At 41.1% G+C, this 21,815-nt stretch overlaps 1 protein-coding gene across 3 annotated transcripts in view; it reads left to right on the plus strand.

The window, feature by feature from the left end:
- camk1da (calcium/calmodulin-dependent protein kinase 1Da) overlaps nucleotides 1–13,221 on the plus strand; it is a 58,423-nt gene extending 45,202 nt beyond the window's left edge. For all 3 annotated transcript variants that reach the window (XM_079334622.1, XM_079334624.1, XM_079334623.1), the window contains exons 4-11: nucleotides 535–673; nucleotides 1,082–1,208; nucleotides 5,091–5,166; nucleotides 9,703–9,815; nucleotides 10,942–11,020; nucleotides 11,168–11,255; nucleotides 12,107–12,368; nucleotides 12,970–13,221. In XM_079334622.1, coding sequence (XP_079190748.1) covers nucleotides 535–673; nucleotides 1,082–1,208; nucleotides 5,091–5,166; nucleotides 9,703–9,815; nucleotides 10,942–11,020; nucleotides 11,168–11,255; nucleotides 12,107–12,368; nucleotides 12,970–13,094 — 1,009 coding nt within the window. In that variant the 3' untranslated portion in view covers nucleotides 13,095–13,221. The remainder of the gene's footprint in view (nucleotides 1–534; nucleotides 674–1,081; nucleotides 1,209–5,090; nucleotides 5,167–9,702; nucleotides 9,816–10,941; nucleotides 11,021–11,167; nucleotides 11,256–12,106; nucleotides 12,369–12,969) is intronic.
- Nucleotides 13,222–21,815: the final 8,594 nt, after the last annotated feature.

Below are 21,815 nucleotides of genomic sequence, written 5' to 3' on the forward strand. Positions count from 1 at the left end.
CAAAAAGCACCAACATAAGGAAACATAAGGACATGTATAACATCCAGTCTGGGATAAATACAAAGAAAATAAGAAGAAACACTTTCCAGGAATAGAAGAGAGTAGATTTTCCACATTTGAGAAACTTTTTCAGAAATGACATCAGCATGTTTAAAGGTATGGTAACACTGTGTGTGTGTGTGTGTGTGTGTGTGTGTGTGTGTGTGTGTGTGTGTGTGTGTGTGTGTGTGTGTGTGTGTGTGTGTGTGTGTGTGTGTGTGTGTGTGTGTGTGTGTGTGTGTGTGTGTGTGTGTGTGTGTGTGTGTGTGTGTGTGTGTGTGTGTGAGATCTAGCACATGGCTCACAGCTTCTACACACTGTTGGCTGGAAACATCTCCAGCACATAAATTAACAGAAATCAGAAATCAAACCCCTCCCCCCCAGTCTGTTACCAGTTACTGTCATGTGTGCACGACAGTGTGTGCATGCATTCTACTGTTTGTAACACACACACACACACTGACACACACTCTCTCGCTCTCTCTTACTCTGCAGGGTGTCAGGTGGAGAGTTGTTTGACCGAATTGTTGAAAAAGGTTTCTACACAGAGAAGGATGCAAGCACTCTGATCCGCCAAGTCCTGGATGCGGTGAACTACCTGCACAGGATGGGGATCGTACACAGAGACCTGAAGGTACTGCACACACACACGCACATGCACACACACACGCACACACACGCACACACTCCTCCCACATTTTAACTCCTCACGAGGAGATTGTTTCTTTTGACAGCCAACAATTTACTGCAGCAGTAAGGACAGTGGCTCCACACATGCAGTGCATTGTGGGTCAGCCTGGCGCGTGCCGGCTGTTTGAAGAGAGGTGATTGGCCAGAGCTGCACCCATGAACTAACGCTGTGTTAAATGGGGAAGATAAGAGGGTTGTTTATGTCACTTTCTGTCAAAGTTGTAGAAATATGAGTAGCTATGAATTTTGTTCTTAAAATGACACAAACATTGATAAAAAAACTGCCATAAATTTAAAACCCTCAGAGAGGATTTATGAATTATTTTTTTCTCCTTCTATCTTCGGCCTCCAGCCAGAGAATTTGCTGTATTTCAACCCACAAGACGAGTCAAAGATAATGATCAGCGACTTTGGTCTTTCTAAGATGGAGGGCTGTGGTGATGTCATGTCCACTGCCTGTGGCACACCAGGATATGTGGGTAAGTAATTCTTCCCTAAACCCCCCAGAAAAGTCTCCATTAACTCCATCACAATGTTTCTGAAAAACTTGAAGAAAACAAAAACTTCACTGGAGGAGCACCAGATGGCCTCGTAGTGATGAGGATGTGGACAGAGGCTGCAGCCCTGTGAATACAAAGTGCTATATGATAAAACATATACAGTCAGTAGTCCCCCCCCCCCCCCCCCCCCATCTACTCCTCCCACTGTACACCAGCTTTGTTCAACCCATTCTACTATACAGTTCCACATGCTCTTTCAATGTGCTCACTCTAAAACCAAATACTGCCACCAAAGTAACCAAATCTACAGTAAATAAACAACAACACTTATCACACATTACCAATCCAACCAAACCTCTACTTCTTACTCCCACCTCCTGGTAGGAGGTACCGTCATATAAAATGTAATAAAGCCCGCCTCAGCAGAAGCCTAATCCCCTCAGTCATCCAAGTAATCAACAAAGCAACACCTCTCAGATGAATGTGTGCAACTATATGTTTCACATGCGCCCCAAATTGAAGTATAACTGTAAACTCTGTGTGTGTATGCCCCCCCCCTGCTAACCATGATGTGTATGTCTATGTCTAAACAATCTTTCTGCAACTGTGAAAAAGAATTTCCCTAAGGGGACAACCACTAAACTAACTAACTACCATATTCATTTCAGTCTGTTTCATAACAAGCAAAAACTCTACTAAGCCACTAAGGTGACACAAGAGGGAGGGGAGTGCGATGCTTTCATGTAATGTAAAGTATGTTTCCCTTTTCACGTTACATCTGTAAAGGCTAATTAGAATGAGGACATAATGAGATGGATGGTGAACCGTCTGGGATAAGGAGTTTGGCTTGAGTTTTTGTAGTGTAAACTTTTCCAAATCCAATTAGGAGGCGAACAGAGCCATTATTGTTAGTATAAACTCTGTCAGCATCCAGGAGTGGCTTCTATTCAGAGGAGAAATTCATTGAACCAGCCAACAATATCATCTTACGTCAAAGCAGATTATTTTAGTGTTTCGTCCAATGCTTTGTTTTTAACTCTTGTTTATTCTCTCCATGGACACAACCACTGCAGCAGGTGGAGAGACCTCAAGATAGCCTTGTGATGGTTGCTTGGCTGTGATTGGATAATTTGTGTGTGGAGGAGGGGTCTAAAAAACTGTCATGGTTTGATAATATAGCTCATATATCAAGTTTTATTTCCCACAGTGTGTCAGTCTGATCTGAGCTGTCTGCACTTCAGTGTCTGAAGGCGTCGGTCTAAGAGAACACAGAGCGCCTGTTCAACCCATCATTTTCTCTCCTGAATAATCCTTTGTGATTTGATTTGAAGCACAACGAATAAGTGTTTGTACGGTTCAAATATTCAAAATGTGTTCACCTGACAAATGACATGAGTAATGAGTGCATGATTTTAGACCGACCCGATAAAATATGACCTCTAAGTACCGGTGGTAACTTTGGATATTAATTCCTCTGATTTGACATGGAGAGGTGTAAACACAAACATATGGTCAAATCTTTGCATCATCTCTTTGGATGTCGTTCTTGCTCTCTGACCCCATCTATCCCACTTAGCTCATTTATGGCCTTCTCCTACGACCCTGAGCATCCACGGCCTCCTGCCTGCAGAGGTATACTTGGCCAAAAAAACATTTTCCACTCCAGACAATGTGTGTCTAAAAATAAAAATCCCAAATGAAAAGCAGACCTGAACAATGAGCAGGAGTAGAAACATGTAGAATAACATAACTCGTACAATGTGTTTCTTCTTTATTTCCATTTCCAAATTTTTCCTGCAATTTCACGTCAGTTCATTTACTGTGAACAGTGAAGTTTAAAGCATCAATATAAGCTTAAGCTTTCCGACACCTCCTGTTTTTTAAATTATTATTATTTTTATTTTTTTCTACTCGGCACAGCAATGACCATGAATCAGCAGACATTGAAATGTTTAAAACACATGGCCGTTTGGCTTTAACTTCAGTTTTCACTTTGATTGTCCCTGAGTGGAAAGTTGTCTTTCAAAAAAACAAAACATATGAAGACCTGTGCACACTCACTCATGAATAGAAAAGATGGTCAAATTCAGGATCGCATCGCATCTTATCGCACAATACCTACCCTACCGTACTGCTTGGCTGTACAGTATCATAGTGTACCATATCATACTGTATTGTACTGTGTCACATGGGACCGTATCGTAGCACATCATACCTTACTGTACTGTACCATATTGTGCCACATGATACCATACAGTGTGGTACTGTATCACACCATATCATTTTGTATCATATCTTACTGTACAGAAGTGAAATAACTGGTCACATATATAGTATGTTTATGGCCTCTAATAGTATCATTAATCACCTGTTATTAAAGGAATAATCGTGGCTTGTCGGCTTCATGGTTTTTAAACCGTTTGATGTTAAAGCCTTTTATAAGAGCTGCTCACTTGGTTTTACTGCGAAGCAACACTCAGAGACACACAATCAATCAAAGATCATTAATTAAAAAGTACTTCACAGACATATCTTTGACCTGATTTAGTTTTTTCCACAACAAAGTGAGATGCATCTGAAAGCTCATCTAAACAGCACCATTTTTTGGACGAACACAAACATCAGTTTGTGAGGAAAAAAACAGATGTACACCTCAGAAACATCGACTCAAATATCATGCAGAGAAAAAAAGTGTTTGACAGGTGATTTGTAGAAATACCAAAGCCATGAGCAATTAAACAACACAAATTGAGTTAACCGAGTAAGACAAACAGTTCAGATTACTACCATATCGAACTGATTTAATCTCTGCCAGCATGTTCGACCGTAAACTCACTTTTTGAAGTCGTGAACAGCAGACACGATGACCTCAGTGTGTAAAAATGTCCTAATTCTGAATCCAACGAAACTAGAACACACGCACACAAACCTTCGTAATGACTCAGGGTAGACCTGTAAACACAACTAATCACTCTGATGAAGCTCAAGTGAGAAAAGTTTGCCCCAGATATGACAACTATTTCTTTATATTTTGGTATTTGCATGTCTGCGTGTGTGCTGAATGTACTTCAATCCAGCCTTGAGTTTGTGTTTGTTGATTTTACGGTGAGCTCTCTGTCTGTAGTCATTCGCTTTGCCCACAGCCTCCGTACAGGCCTGCAAACGAAGGTCGGGCCAGAACAATCTGCCTTACAAATATGTGACAAAAGAGCAATTAGATTTCTATTTTGTTCAGTCCTTTTGCCTTTTTTTCGATAGGACAGTGGATAGAGTAGGGAAATTGGGAGAGAGTGGGTCCGGAAAGGAGCCACAGGTCAAACCTGAACCCGGGCCGCCTACTTATAATAAGGCTTAAGTACATGGGGTGCATCCTAATCGCTAGACCATCTGTACGCCAAATTTAGCTTTCTTTTAAAATGAAGAAAAACTTCAAGTCTTTCGAGGAAAAAAAAGTAGTCTATCATGACATCATCTGTCTATGTTTTTTGTTTGCGGTCTCTCGTGGAGTTACAAGCCTGTTTCATGGAGTGTAGATTGTGAGAACCTGTACCTCCAGCAGAAAATTTCACACCATTAACCAACGCAACATGTGATTCTGATATAAAAAGACACGGAGAGGCTGCTTATTTCCTCTGTATTCAGGCTCATAAAACAGCAACATATCCAAATAAAAAATGCGCTGCAGTTTTTACTGGACCTCAAGCGGACAACAAAGCAAACTGCCAATAAAAGAACACGATCCAGATTTAAGTGTCATTAACAAAATTGAAAAAAACAGCAGACTACTGCAAAATGGAGTAAAATGGGTAAAATCCAAAGACAAATAGGCCCATGCTAAGTGATGCTTCCTTTCCCTTTCAGCTCCGGAGGTTCTTGCCCAGAAGCCGTACAGTAAGGCGGTGGACTGCTGGTCCATCGGAGTCATCGCCTACATCCTGTAAGTACTGACTCATCTCCTTTGTATTTACCACATTTTCAGTTTGGAGTCAGCCTACAATGAACACATTATCATCTTCTGTCAGAGAGTCAAGACTGCAAGTCAGCATTCTCAACGCCATCGACAGTATATCGTATGTTTCATGTAATAATCCCCGGCCACACATGGCTGAACACCTCAGAGTTCTGCCAAAGCTTTTTTATTGACAGCTTTCTTTTAGACGTAACGGCTGAGACTGCATTGAGAAATAAGCATTAGTTAGTTTGTTCTCCAGACCACGGCTTCACTTTCTAAAGTTTAGCTGTTGTTCTTTCACCTGAAGTCTTTCCACAAGCAAATATAATTACAACCTTATACAATATTACAGATTGTATAGAAGCAAATATTCTGTGTATTGGTTCAGTTTGGGTACACTCTGTAGAAATGATCTTGATGTCAGCAGACGGAGAAACGTATATCATATGGAATCTCTCTGAAGCAAAATGTATCGTCTCAGCTGGCAGTGTAATGAGAGATTGTTCTAAATAGATGTTTGACATTCAGAGAGTAAAGGTGACATGATTCTCTATGCCATGTATGGTGGTATCTAAAGTTGGAAGGAATTTGTGATGTATGTTGTGAACTGTATTTCACTCACCATTAAATCTGTCTGTGTCTCAGTGTTCTCTGTCAGACCCCCAATTGTGTTATGCCGTCTTTTATCATCCAGTCTGTTTTATAGATTCAGCATTAGGGACATTTGGATTAACCCCTTTCAGCAAATCAATCCAATCTTTACTTTTTTTATGTTTCTGTATGATATGGTGTCAGCCTGCACAGTCCTGGGGCAAAGAACTAGTATCGACAAAGGCCACCTGAGGCGTCCCAAAAAAGCCCAACAAGGGCCGATGGTTAGTGATGGAGACGCAGACGCACCTCAAAAACTAGGGCGATGATCGCTCACCGACGGTCCAACTAGGACGGCCGGCGGTCTCCTCGGTGTGTGCGGGCCTTTAGACGTAAAAACTCGAGCTCTGTCAGGTCGGTCCGCAAGAGAAGGAAACAACTTTTAAAATGTTTGCTCCTTTAATTGAGCTGGGATCAGTCATTTCTGATGTGTTTCTAAACGGCCTCAAAAATGTTTGATCCGTCATTGACAGTTGAAAGCACTTATTTGCAGAAATGGCTTCTTTTTCTTTTTTCTACCACTGCCCTCTCTCACAAAGTGTTTTATCCGTAAATCATAAAAGACAGGTATTAAAACTTCCAGCCCATAGACTTACAGTTCTTGAACCTCCATTGAATCAAATAAAAACAGCTCTGCCTAAACCACAGTCCTCTCCTGTGTGTCTTACTGCACAGCGTCTTTTGAAAAACAAAGTTAGACACATGTGACACAGACCGACTCACCTTCAACTCAGCCTGTACACTCAGAGACCTCAGGCTGAGTAGTGATGTATTACAAGCTCATCAAACCCAACGAAACAAGACCAAAAATACCATCAAATTATTTTCATGCCAGTAAGCATTTTGTCATCCACTGACAACCGCGAAGAAAATTAGCAATCCTAGCAAATGCTAACATGAGCCTGGAGCCTGTTAGCCTCACAGGTCATCCAGCACCGCTCTGCTCCCCAGCTCAACTTAAAACACATGCATTGGTCCCACATGTGTACTTGTTGTTTTTATCCCTGCCAGTGTTTTTGCGCACGTCTGTGTGTGTGTGTGTGTGTGTGTGTGTGTGTGTGTGTGTTGATGATGTTGCATGTGTGCCGTCATCAGAGCCAGATGGAGCTCTGCTGAATGCCTTGTATGGACACGGAGCTGCAGGCTAGACTTCTAACTCTCTGCTTTTTGTTTTTCTTCTTCCACGTCAACCTTACCTAGTACTAACCCACACACACACACACACACACACACACACACACACACACACACACACACTGGTATATCTGTGTGTGCCTGTTGATCTACAAATGCGTGTGCTTGGCTAACTTTTATATCCATGATTTGTTATCATGTGTGTTCAGTTTTGTGACCACATATAATTGTGTGCTTCTTCAGTATGACGTCTCGTGTGTGTGTGGTTGTGTTTTTGCGGTCAGATCTTGGGTTAGAGGTCAGAGGTCAGGGTCAGGTTAATGGGATGCAGACTGTCTGAGGATGCATAGAGTAGGCAAAAAACAGGTCTCCTATTTAGTTGTGATGTGTAAAATCAAGAGTTGTGTTTTACTCGGAATGCAACAAGACAATCAGTACCTCAGTTTTTGGGTCACGAAGTTTGAAGCCCTCTGTGTTGTGACTGCCAAACGACATACATCAACGTCTGCAACAAATCCATAGAAGTTAGAAATCAGATGTGGTGTAATAAGAATCAGGCCACTTATTTGCTTTCTATATAGTATAAATTCTTCTGTGCGTGTGCATGTGCATGTTCACGTTCACACGCATGTGTCTGAGGGAGAAGGACAGTGAGAGAGAGAGAGAGAGAGAAGTGGCTCCCTGCTGGCAATTAGCACAATTAGCCCTGGGATTTAGACCTTGTTAGCTTTTATCTTCAACTCAGGTGGAAAGATCACATCAAGTAATCAGCCATGATAATCACCTGGGATCCTGAGTGTGTGTGTGTGTGTGTGTGTGTGTGTGTGTTCAGTGGGATAAATGTGACTGCACAGTCTTGAAGCACTTGTGAAACAGAAAAAAGAAAAAGTATCTCCTCACATCAGGCAGAAAGTTGCTGCCTTCTGTGTGTGTGTGTATGTGTGCGTGTGCATGTGTTTGTGTGTCATGAGTGTGTTCAGTGGAGTGGATTGTTCGCTGTGTGACAGGTGAGTCTTTAACCAAATGAGAAATGAGAAAAACAAACCAAAATCCTACTTTACACTGTGATGACAGGCGAACTCTTCCGTCTTTTCTTTCTGCAGTTTTTTTCTTCTGTGTGTCTTTTGTTGTGTGTGTGTGTGTGTGTGTGTGTGTGTGTGTGTGTGTGTGTGTGTAAGTAAGTGTGTGTATCGATGTAGAACGGCATTTTAATGAGTTTTTATGAAAATCTCTTGGTGCGTCCAGAACTTTAGTAATGAGGTGCCGATGATGTTTTTGGTTGAGCAGCAGCTCTGATGTTGCTTCACTTGGCTCATTATGGAAAATCAGACCGAAGCTTCTGCTCATTTGTGTTAACTAGCGATAAAATGTTAACCTGATAAACGCTGAACAACAGCCAAGTACAGCTTAGGCTGCAGGTAAAAGTCCTCTACTGTGAATACAAACACTGAACATATTGTACGAGCAAATCAATCAAGAGCTTTAAATCACGCCGAGGTGTGGATCACCTCAAACAAAGCTGTGCATTTAAAGCTACAATTTGGAAGGAATTCGCAATGCCAACAAAATCAACGCTCTCATTCCCCGATATCTTGACTCTATCCACCGTCCTGTTGATCAAATAAAGGTGTAAAAACAGCCCTAAAATCCATGTTTAAAAGGTAACGTCTTTGTTCCTCTTTGTTCGTGCTCATTTGATTTCCTCCAACCTTTACTCTTTGATCTGACCTGGTTTCATCGTCTCTTCAGATTGGAGCGTCTTATCAGACGTGCACATCGTAAACATCCTTTTTTTCCAGATTTATCTTTTCCAACAGGCCCATGATAAAATGATGTTTATTTTAAAATAAAGATTTGAAATGCAGATAACTGGTTTATGAGGAGAGGCAAGAGGTGTGTGTGGGACTATGACAGAAAAAACATCAGTCTGCAGGCATACAGTGGTTTATGTAAACTGATCGTTTACCCCGTTCATTTGATGAAAGAAAAAACTTTGAACTTTAAAGTCAGGTGAAATAAAGAGCTGTTTTAGAACAGACACCTTGTGTCCAGAGGCTTTACTTCACCTTCATTTGTACAATATGAAATGTTGCCATTTGATGTATTGCACCAGAGTTAGCTTAAAGCTAGTTTACGTCTGCAGTCCCTCGGCAAAAGTTGACACCTTGGTCAGTCGTTTGACTCCGGGCCTGTGTTTTTTTGTAAATGGTAAATTAACTTCTGCTTGTATCGCACTATTCTTCTTACTACTCAAAGCACTTTTACACCACAGGTACCAATTACCCATTCACATGTAAAGTGACAATCAGAAGTACCCAACTCCATTAATACACATTTATAAGCTGCTGACAAAGCAACAGGAGCAACTTGGTGTTAAGTATCTTGCCCAAGCACACATTGGACATGTGGCCGCAGGATCTAAGATAAGATATTTTTTATTGAATCCTGAGGGGGAAATTCGGGCATTGTAGCAGTCAAAAACTGAAAACTGATCGAACCGCCGACCTTCTGGTTGAGAGACGTCAGGCTCTTCCAACTCTCGCTTCCCAACATTTCCCATCAGCTTCCTATAAATTAAAGACATAGGCTAAAACCCTCACCCTAAAGAGGAGAAAGAATTAACGAGGACGTAAATGAATCAGTCAATGACTAATAAGTCAATGGCTGACTGAGGAGTAGACTAAATGTTTGACTTATCAAGTGAATCATTGATTGGATATTTCCCTCCGTCTGCAGGCTGTGTGGTTACCCGCCGTTCTACGACGAGAACGACTCCAAACTCTTTGAACAGATCCTGAAAGCCGACTATGAGTTTGACGCGCCGTACTGGGACGACATATCGGACTCAGGTGAGCCTCTGTTTTCCTCTTCTACCTCCTCCACCTCCCCCTCCTCTTCATCATTTCCCCTGATCCTCCCCAGTCCACCATGAGAGACATATAGACCTCCTCCCCATCACAGCCTGTGTGACGTCATCTGTCTGGAATGAAAGTGTGTGTGCCTCTTCGTGTTTGTGTGTCTGTACATGTCTGCATGTGTGTGTAAAAAGCCTTCTGTCAGGTTTCCCGGAAATATAGCAAAAGGTTTCCAGAACAAATGACCCAAACCGGAGTGCAATCTCTAACCACAGGTTGTTGCATTCTGAAGATGCAGGTCGGACATTTTATCTGCTGGAAGGAATAAAATTAAGTTTGTGCAGACATTAATGATACCAAGAGGACAAATCCTGATAACTTTGATGTTACCTTTTGTCTTCTACAGACACCCTGAGGCTGACATGGTTTGTAATGGTTGTATGTTTCTTTGCCTCCACACCTATCAGGGGGATTGTTGTATTATTATATATATTTTGAGTTTAGGTGATTCAGTGTTTTTTCATCAAAGTTTGTCCAACCTGCGTACCGTCCCCTTTCAGCTAGTAACTGTTGGAGCTTCTGCAGGATGATTGAATACATCTCGTACAAAGCAATCGACAAACAAGTTGTCAGTGTGTGTCTTCTTGTCTGTATATAAATGTGTGGTGCATGCTCAAGCGTTTACCATGTCAATACCTGCACCTTGTTATCTTTTCGGCTTTTGTTCTCCACATGAATGCTGCTCATGCCAGTTTGGGGCCAATTGAGGTGTTTGACTGCAAAAGTAAATTGATCCCCAACTGCATCAGGGGAGGCAAAAGCTCAGTCTGTAGGGACTTGGGTTGGATACCGGAGGGTCGCTGGTTTAAGTTTGAATGTGGACCAAATGTAGAAATTGGTCTGGCAGCTGGAGAGGTGCCAACAGTACGGTTAATGTTTGCAGAGGCAGTTCAGATATCCTTTAATTTTTCGCTTTAATTTTGTTGTACAATCATAAGTATGATGACAATAAAGACATTCTATTCTCTTCATAAATAAACGCTGCTTACGGTTGATTAGTTGTTTATTTGTCTGACGTTATTGACCTTTGTGGCCTTTGTCATGTTTTCTTGTCACCCAGCCAAGGACTTCATCGGCAGCCTGATGGAAAAAGATCCAGCCAAGCGTTTCACCTGTGAACAGGCACTCAGACACCCCTGGTGAGAAATACACACACACACACACCCACACACACACTCACACACACAAGCTTACAAAAAGGCATAAAATCAATATCTGTATTGATTAACAGTCAGAAGTGTTCACAGAGAGTTTGTGTGATTGTGCGTGTGTTTGTATTTCATCAGGATCGCTGGGGACACGGCGCTCTGCAAGAACATCCATGAGTCAGTCAGTCGGCAGATCAAGAAGAACTTTGCAAAGAGCAAATGGAGGGTAAATGATGTTTACTGCGGAATATTCTTTGTGGTTTTGGCTGTAGTAGTGCAGGAGATTTTTGTGTTTCTCCTGCATGGCTACTTAACCCGAGTCAGTGTTTGAGAAGATGAATCCCTCTGTAGTAAAAACAACACACATGGTCTGCTGCGTTTCACTTCACCTCCACCTTTGACTTTGTAAAAAAAGTTACCTGCAGACTTGGAACAAATTTCTTCAAGGTTGCTCCTCACAGTGCGTCACCCTCAGCTCGAGGTGTTAATAGCACTTCCAGCTCGTGTAAAATTTGAACCTCAGATGTTTTCAATGGAAGATAAACTGCAACAGAAGACCATATCACGATATCGCTGCACTAGTTCATTCAAAGCAGATCCTTGACTGCAACTTCAAAGCCTCTATCAAACAAAGAGTCCATTCATTGATCTTTTCTATGACATCATTAAAAAAAAAATCTCAAAGATAATCCCATTAAATCCCATTAATATTATATTGGGTTTATTTTTAAACAAAATGTTGATGTAAAAATGTCATTTAGAAAAACAATCCCAGTTTTTGGATACGTTTTGGCCTTTTTCCACTTTTCCTCTGCCACAGTATCGTTTAGTTTACGTCCCTTGCTTTTATTTCAAACTCAAATAGGAATCCATAATAAGCATGATTCCAGGAGAAATTCTGTCTTCACAATGGTTTTATGACTCACACACACACACACACACACACACACACACACACACACACACACACACACACACACACACACACACACACACACGCACACACAGGGATTGATGCAAAGTGAGCTCTATCTCTCACCGTTCACCATCATCTTCTCGTTTCTCTCTCCTCTCCAGCAAGCATTTAATGCCACCGCTGTGGTTCGACACATGAGGCGGCTGCAGCTTGGCAGCAGCATGGGGAGCAGCATTGACCAGTCCAACCCACCGAACAGGACGAGCCAGACCCAGAAACCTGCCCAGAGCCAGAGCCAAGCGGGCCAGAACCAGCCTGCTCAGAGCCAAAACAGCGGCCAGGCGGCACAAGGCCCGAGCACCGCCATGACCGCCAACAAACCTTCTGCCATTGACAACAACATAGCAGCTCCTCGCAAGGAATGTAAGTGTGATTCAGTGGTAATAGTTGTCTTACAAAGTAAAGAATTTAAAGACTTGATCATTCACATCTTTGAGAAACGGCAAGCTCATCCTGACACACAGCCGCTCTGTCGTTCAGATTGACCTTCAGGCTAAAGTAGCTCTGATGGAGCTGAAGTGAAATCTGTGTTTTGGATATTTATGTAGCACCTTTAAAGAAATGTGTTTAAATCCAACCTCTGGATCCTTTCCAGCTTCTTAATCCCTACACTCTCTCTTCCTGATTTTGGATTCTATCCACTATGTCTCAATAAAGGCTGAAAAAAAAAACACAGGAGAAGTTTCTAGAGAGGATCCCGAGGAGTCTTTTCCAGTGATCCTGAGCCAGAGGCTTTTTGTCGTCTTTTGGCGGAAATTTCCAACAAATTTGATCTTCAGACACTTTAAAAAACAAGCTGTACTCTTTAGTATGTATCATTGTAAATACTCAAATGACCGAAAAGGGAAATTAAAGCAACAACATCAAAAAAGGGCTTCATTTAGCAAATGGTTAAATACACAATATAATACACTTTAGTACACTGAAATATTCTGCTCCCTCTTCTCTGTTTTTTCCCTCTCAGGTGTAACTGCACCAGCCACACCCTGCAGTCTGGCATCTGCAGCGTCTCTTCCCGCCGCGGGCGCCGAGCTCAACCGGCCACACCCCACAGCAGTTCCGGCGCCGGTGCTCACAGAGACCAAGTGACGCCAGGTCCCGCGGGGAACCAGCTGGGAGGCCACAGCGCTGTGAGGCAGAAAGAGAGGGAAAGAGCCCGGAGGACGACAGGAGAAGAAGAGGACCTCCTCTTTCTTCTTCTACCTCTTACCTCCCTCTCCTCACTGCATTTCTGTTTGGATGTGCCGCCCAACCAGTTCCTCGCCCTGCTCCAGGGAGAGCAGAGGACATTACCTCCGCCCAAACGTTTCAGGCCACACACAGGGCCATGCTGTACACCCTCCTCCCACCGAGAGGGCGCCGCTTAGAAAGCCACAGCCACGACACGGCCACAGACTTACTGGGGATGTTTGAAAGCCTGGCTGTGTTCAGATTCAGGCGATGAGCGGGTGTCGACTTCAGCCTGCTTGAGAAGTAGTTGGTGGTTCCAAGTTTGGCTGGGGTTGAAATATTATTTAATGTCAGTAAGCATCAACTTCCCTCCTTAATCTGGTCTGTCCTGCGCCACTGTATTTAGCTTTTTCCTAACTAGGTTTGACTGTTGGCAACTGGATTGATTTGTTTTTTATTATTCTCAATGTTAATTTTGAAGGTGATATTTGTAACTTTAAAAAAAAAAAAAGGGTTATCGCTGTCACATAAAAAGTGATATTTTGGTACAATTACTGTCAAAAATATTACCCCATGGCCAAAAGGGTTAGTTTCCTCAACTTCATCCAGATTAGTGTTCTAACATTGAATCTAGACTCCAGTTTCCATAAGCCCTTCATTACTTCACCACTACATCTCTGAAGTTATGGTTCTTTTTTGCTGTAGAAGAACAGCGTCGTCTTCCTGTAAAGTGCCATAAAACAATCAAGAAGAATCCCTCCAAATCCAATCTGTTGACTGTCGAGCGCAGAGAAGAGGCTTCTTAAGACGTCCAATACAGATTTTTACCATCTTATCAAACTAATGTGACAGCGATTTACTCGTGTTTAAATGTCACCTATAGCACCTGTAAGACATTTTATATGTCCTAATGGGCTTCTTTGTATGTTTGTGCTTTAAGAAGTGCTTTAAAAGTACCATACGACTGTTCACATATGGAAACATAAGTAAGCTCTTTATGTATTTTGCACAGAGAAGGTCGGATAAATTCGAGATTGTAAACCTTAGAGTGGATGTTAGAGGATTGTCTGAGTATTTGTTTCTTGTTTTCTTACTTTCTAAGACTTTTGTAACAATCACCCTTCACAGGGACACACATACAGGTTACTATAAAAACATGCAGCAGGTAAAGAAAAGGATCAATAGAGGAATGTTCTGGGAAACTGCCTCCGGTTGAGAATGTTTGCGACTACGCGTTAGCTAGTTAGCTTGAGGAGCCCTGAGCAGTGCAGTCCAGTTTCAGGGTGACAAACCGTCTCTGAGATATTCAACCGCCTCCCACATGGGTCCTCAGAGGGTTTCGCATTTGTAGATATTAAATCCAAGACGGAGAAGCAACCGCGTATTCCTTTCCCCCTCTTAAAAAGCCATGATCTCCCTTTTTTTTTTGCGTCGTCAAACTGCGCACCCAGTTCGAATGTGCTCAGGGAAAACTGCAGCTGCACTGTGAGCTGGCAAATACTGGTTTCCGGATTTATGTTTTTCTGTCGGTTCTTTCTAGTTCAGTTGTTGCAGCATCACAGTTAATGATCCAGGGCTTAAGTGGCTACTTGTGTTAGCTGTGCACTTCAGTTCAGTGTGGTTGTGACTTGTACTCATGTGACCTTGGACGACTCAGACGTTGAAACTGACCACACTCCCAAGGACTCCCAACTCCCAAGTTGGTTTGAGCTGTATCTGGTGAGCCTATGGCGAACCCTTTGTGGCCCAACGGTAGATTGGTTTGGGTTGTCAGAATTTGAGAATTTGTCAAGCTACAGCTAATCTGAGGTATTTATTTTGACAGCAAAACCAAAACATGTAACACACATTCTTCTTCTTGTTTAAAAAAAAGAATACATTTCTGTTTAATGGAATGGTTGGAGACTAAAGCTTGGGGTCCTTTTTTTATGAGTTACATTTAATGTGACAAACTCAGAAAAACTCACTTTCATCTTGTCATCACAGTCGTTCAGATTGTGTCACTCGTAGTAGTGGCCTTTAAGACGTAACTCAGAGAGTAGAACGATAACATGTTGGGTGCTCACTCACTTATCAGATTGTCACGTCTTTGTCAGATACAATTTTAACCAATCCCTTTATTTTTAGCCAAAGACTAGTGCATGGTATGAAAATAATTTCATTTGATAAATTAATAATAACCAATTATTCGAAAACATTTGATTCACGAGTGGACTTACATTAAGGGCTGAACTCCAGCTACAAATTAATCTGGAGTGAACTGTATTGACTTTTCATCCCCTTCTAACGTCTCACCGTGTACCTTTTTCTCTGTGCACAGAGTGGTGCTGAGAAGTATTGGCAAATTATAAACATAGAGCTTGTTTTAATCTGTTTGGAATGTCAGAAAGGTGTGATACACCGGCTTGAAGGAACTGTAAATCCAATCTTATCCAAGCTTTGTGGAATTCACTTCTGGCTTGCTGCACCGTTGTGTGTATTAAACTCGCAGCTCTTTGGCACTGACTTTCAATGCTACTCGATTAAAATGTATGAATTCATGATCTTTGTTCTTTAAGAGCAGCACCTTCTTCCTTAAATCAGCTCCGAAGGGACAATTCCAGCTTTCATTTTTTTCTATTTCCCCTCCATCCAACGTGCCAGTTTGTCTTGGAATGATTTTCAACCTACCATCCCATCTTCAGCTCTAAGCTTGTACCATATATTCTCCTGCTTGAGACACAATTTTGCTGAAAATACACCAGAAATACATTTTGGAATATATTCCTAAAATAGCTGGGCACCGTAGCTTTTAGCAAACGTTGAGTGTAAGCCATTTACACACATGCACTCCTGTTAATATCTCAAACATTTCAGACTCCTTGCCCTTGAAATTTTCCTGAGGAAGGTGTTCACACATGCCTCTTACTTTGGAAAAGTTTTTGCTGCCATACAGGAAGCGGGGAGGGTCCTAGGAGGCCAGACATGTCTTAAAAAGGATGCACTAAAATGACTGAGTTGCATTCAGAGTTAGATGTTATGTTCACAGCTTTTGCCTTTATATTTGGTCTTATTCAAGGTTTAAAGAAAAGATCAGAAAACATGTAAGCCAAGTTTTTATGTACACTTAGATCACACCAATCCCTGACCCAGTTACAGGTTATGAACGTCATCACCCCCTCATGTGAGCAACAAACCTGACCTCTTGTAGAAACTTGACGAGAAAGCTGGCGCACAAAAGTCTTTATAAATCCTGGTGACATTTTTTTTTTTTATAAATGCAGCTTAAAATGGAAATTCCTGGAAATGTTCAGGATTGCAGTGCATGTGTGAAAAGGGCTAAATTGCATTAAGAAGGTCATTAGTTTGGGACCACTGTCGGTATTTGATTAATTCACACCGATTACAAAAATTAAACAATGTGAGGAATTGTAGGACTCATGGATTTTAAGAAGTGTGCAGCATAACTAGTCTTTTGGGGTTGTATTAATGCAAAGCCAACAAAAGCAAACACGCAGCTTCACAGCTTGACCATTTTTAATTGTTTTTAAAAACCTCCTATTACATAGAACTCCTCTTTTCCTTTTATTCTGACATATATACAGGCTCTAAACACACTCACTGTTTTTGAATCTTGCGTAGTTTGAAAGGACACTGAAAAAAATTAAACACAAACTTAACATTACAGCAACTGTACACATGCTGTTCTCACCGCTAATTCAGTCGAATTAGGGCTGTAGTTAAAAAATGTTATAGTGGAGTTAAGAATCTAAGACCAAGTTAGCCTGGTTAATTTTGTTATTTTAAATTTGCGATTTATCAGGGAAGCACCCACGTCTTCTACTGTATTACTCTGTAGTTTAGAAATGCATTTGAATTCAAACTCTTTAAGTAATGGTGACATGTTACATTTTTCTCCTCCAATGAAACACTAAAGCCAGTTCATGTTATTCTTCATGTGTTACAGAAGGGATTTTTACCATATAAGGGCTTTATTCCTACGATCACCTTAATCTAATTATTCACTGTCACCATGTTGTCATGACCATTGAACACTATGCATTTTTTAAAACATTTTAAAGTGTTGTCAATGCTTTTCTTGGGTGTGGAATTGACTGCACCTGTGGCTAAAAACAATAGGGGAGTGGTCTGTTTTAAAGGAAGAATGTGTGACTTTTTTTATCCAGTAGATGTCACCATTGAGCACCAGCATGAAACCAAAACAAACTGCTGTTTGCCACGCTCAGTCCTCCGCTCTCCAACAGCGACACACATCCAACCACACATAATTAACTTACACAAACTGCATTGTTTGCAGGCTAATGTTAGCGCTCTTTAATTAGCTTGTAGCTTTACATTGCATGTAAATTTACGCAATATGACAGTGATCTAAAAACGCTTACGTGACATGAGTGCAGTATGTTTGTCTTCTTTCCTTCCTCGCTCAAACAGAGTAAAATGTTGCACATTCTTCCTTTAAATGCTTAACCTTGAATTTGTCCTGAACTACTATTATTATTAAATGAGCCACATAGTTACAGCAGTCTACCAGGTTTCTCTCGCGCACTAACGATGTTAATGTATCATCAGCCAACACTGTAAGAGCATGTTCCGTTAAACGTGATGTCGTCCACGTTCGCCTGGACGTTTGGGTTTATGAATGTAATTGTGAGGCGGAGGGTTCAGGTTCATGCTGCTCTGTGGTTATATGTTCAAACATGTCTGCGGTAAAAAAAAAAAGAAAGGAAAAGATACGCTTTTTTTGAATGAAGACTTCAGTGTTCGAGACACTTCTGTAAATAAATTGTAATTATGAATGACCATTTTCAAGACAATATTTACAAATGTTTCACTGTTCAGGCACGTAGGAGTGGATGAGTGTGTGTGTGTGTGTGTGTTGAGGGAAGTTGATTGTATTCTCTATGGAATGTTAAATGTATTTAAAAAAAAAAAAAGCTTATGTCCCCTTTATTCCCCACTGAGGTTTGCTTTCATGTACTGTCCAGCACTGTGTGGCTGCCACCTGCAGAGCTACACAGCTCAGTTATATGCCGTCAGTGTTTCACAACCATTTCAGTGTAGCTGGCTGTACATGTAAACGTAAACATCAGTCCAGCTTCAAGTGAAAGAAACAATTACTGAACTCAGGCTTACGTTTTTTGCCATTCTAACGGAAGAAATCCAAAGCTGTGATCGACTCTGAAACACACTGTTAAACACGAGGAGCAGTTCGGATCGCTCTCGTCTGCTCTCTGCCCTTTGAGCTCACACTTCTTGGACCTTTTTCTTTTTTTTTATACAAAGACGGTGACGAATTGCATTGTCGCAAAAGATGAAAACAAAAGCATGTTCAACAAAAGTGCTTCAACGATTCAACATCACCAATGAGTGTTTATCTTATATTCCCTTGTATGATGTTAGTATCTGTGTTTAATGTAAAGACGTACACAGGTTGAGACGCCAGGCTCCACAGAAAGCTGTTTAGAGTTTCAGTTCCACAAACACTTTATTCTTAAGCTGAAAAAAAATAATGAGTGACAGGATATATTTTCTAATTCTGATATTCCTTATCCATAAAAAAAAGCTTCCCAGCTTAGGCCGTGAAGCTAGTTTTGGTTGGTAACTTTGATAGCACATGAAGAACAACTACGTAAACCACTTTTTGGGCCCTTCATCAAAGTAAGTCAATAAACGTAATACCCAGTGTGTTAGAAAATGTTCTGTTTCCACCCAAAAGGTAAAAATGTTTAAGGTCTCAACCTGTGTGACAATTTCCAATGCATTCAGCAAAGTCCACGATCCAGAATTTCTGTGCAGCTTTTCAGCTCTTTCTAGTGCCATCTGTTTTCCCAATGTGAAGTTTCCAATCCTGCTAGCTACCATTGAAGCTGAGGTTTCAGCCTCCAGTAGAAAGCTGAATGTTTTGAAATACAGACCCAATGCCAACCACCAATTCACCCCGAGTAGTGCTGCCTGCCTCTGCTGATCACATTGATTTTAATGATGAGTCTTTTCAATCAAACTAGGACTGCACAAACTGGCGTCATTTCAGTAAACCAGTATGATCTAATCGTGTTTTTGTTTGTTTTGGGATTCTTTTTTTTTAAAGTTGCGCCATCCACCTAGTTCATGTTGCAATGTTTACCTGCAGGATTTGTGGAGCAAACTGGCTGCATGCAGTTTATAATGAATGGGGGCGAACTGTCAAATCACGCTAGGACGCTTACAGTGGGTGACGGTGCCCACTGCCATTTTGGTAATAATCACGCATGTCCCAGTATTTTATACTGGTATGTCAGTTGCACTGGTGTTATGGACACAGCCCACTTTTTAGATTGAAGAATTAAGTGTTAAAAGGGCATTTTGTGCTGAATGTTACCGTGTATAAAGCTTTTAGCTATGTGTTTTATAGCTTAGCTAATTATGATAATATAAGAGCAAGTAAATTGTTCTTTATTAGTATTATAGATTAAGGTCACATTATCACAGAAAATGTTCTAAGTTTCGTAAGAATCGATAAATTTAGTTGTCATCCAAGTTGCTGGTCTTCAGTCTGTTTAATATATTAGAAACTTTTCTTTGCACCTGCCCTTAAGACTCATCTTTTAAGAGTAGCTCCGCTGTCTAAAAAACTGTTTGTCTGAATGAAACTTTAAAAAAGCTGCTTCTTGGAACTGGTGTCTCCCTGCGGGTGTCCTCGTCCAGAGCCTGCTGAGTTAGCTGGGCTGTATTGTATTTACTCTCTGCATGTGACCACAACCAACTCCCACCCTGTGCACCGTCGTTATGCCGACGGCACCCTCTTGTCTCAGAGTGAGCGCCGCCTGCCGCACCTGTTGTGCTGGGATGATAATGATGATGTTGATGAAGATGATAATGATGATGATGACTCTGTCAATGGGGCTTGTATATCAGATGCCTTCGACAATCATGTGCACATATCAGAGCTACCATGACGACACAGGCCAGAGCGACTAATTGTGTTTCATTTGTCTTTCCCCTGGAATAAATCCTGAATGATCATAATGTGTGTCTTCAACACTTTGTTTCCTTTTTTCTTTATGATGTTAGTCTGTGCTTTTCCCACAAAATGACAAAGGTCTGTCTTTTTTATTACTACTTAAAAGTAAGAGTAGATTTCTGACATATCTACACAGCAGAATGTGTCTCTCTATGTTTGTAGTATGTAATTTAACACTTTGAAATTCCAGGACCCATATGTGCACAAACTATAACGCAGACAACCTACAGCCTCAATGACCAACATTTTGCCAGCAGATGTTTATCAGACACAAGACAGATGTTGCTAACACAAGGCACATGTTTCTTTTACTTGCACATGTTGGGAGACTTTAGGATTACAACATTAAAAACAAATCTTCCCCAAATAAAAATAATTTACATTACTTAAATGATTGCCCAAAATGTAACGAAGGGTTCAGTGAAAGTAAAGTTAAAACACATTTATGGCCTTCCACTCAGTATTCGCTCATACAACAGCAGCTTCAAGACTTATATGTGGGTCTTTACAGCTGCTGACTCCCTCCATGCATGGAATTCAATGAACAATGAATGAATAAGCTTATGTTGTATTTTTAAAGCTGAATTGTTTTCTTTAACTATGTATTATAGAAATGTGCATTGTACTCAGTGTTTCTTTCACATTAGTGGTAATAAACAAATGTATGTACACTAACATACAACAGAACTGTTATTAATAGCATGTTAGCATATTTGCTCGAGCATGACTCAAAGCACCACTATGTTCAAACAATAAAAAAAACACAGGCTATATTGCATGTTTCAGCACTAACATTAAGAAGGTAATATATATATATAGGATATTGTCTATTATTGCCTTTAGCAGCACACACGTGTGGCTACATTGTCAATTATTGCTTCAATTATCAGATTGTGTTGAAGGTTCATAAAAAGGAAATTGAAAAGGTTGGACATCTTATACCCCTCAGTTTTTCATCTGCCACATAAAAGGAGATCATGTTGTACCAATTTCTGCACAATTTCTAAATCTTGTGAAGTTAAATGCTTACATGCAAGACTGTAATTTACATGGGGCCGCAGTAGCTCAGTCCGCAGGGACTTGGGTTGGGTACCGGAGTACAAGGGCACTTTTCAAGTACTGCCGAAGTGTCCTTGAGCAAGGCACCAAACCCCAGAGCTGCTCTGGTGCACTCTGACATCTCTCCACTAATGCATCCAAAGGTCCTGTTTGTGCATGCGTGTGTGAAGAAGCATGTCCCTAAAATGTTTGAATCCAAATTTCCCTCAGGAAATAATAATGTACTTCAAATTCAAAAAACTCAATAATGACTTTTGAGTTGAGAAAAAACAGGATACAGATGGTTGGGTGATGAAATTGTTGTTAATTGTTGGAGTAAATTTGTCACTAAGTTGCACTGTGTCAAAGTACGGTATGATATGCCAACCTGGGAGATTAACACATAATTCAAGTAGCGCTGACACAATGACAGGTAATGTATCGAGACAAACACAGACACAGAGGGAAGTTAAAAAATCAGTCCTTCAATGCAAACAGGTTCAGTACACGAGTACTCAGATGAGCAGGCTAAGGTCGGTATCGGAAGGCAGGCAGGAGCCATACACGAGGTCAGGATACAGAAAAACGTTAGAACTAGATAT

The sequence above is a fragment of the Symphodus melops genome, assembly GCF_947650265.1.
Source record: "Symphodus melops genome assembly, chromosome: 22".
Lineage (NCBI taxonomy): Eukaryota > Metazoa > Chordata > Actinopteri > Labriformes > Labridae > Symphodus > Symphodus melops.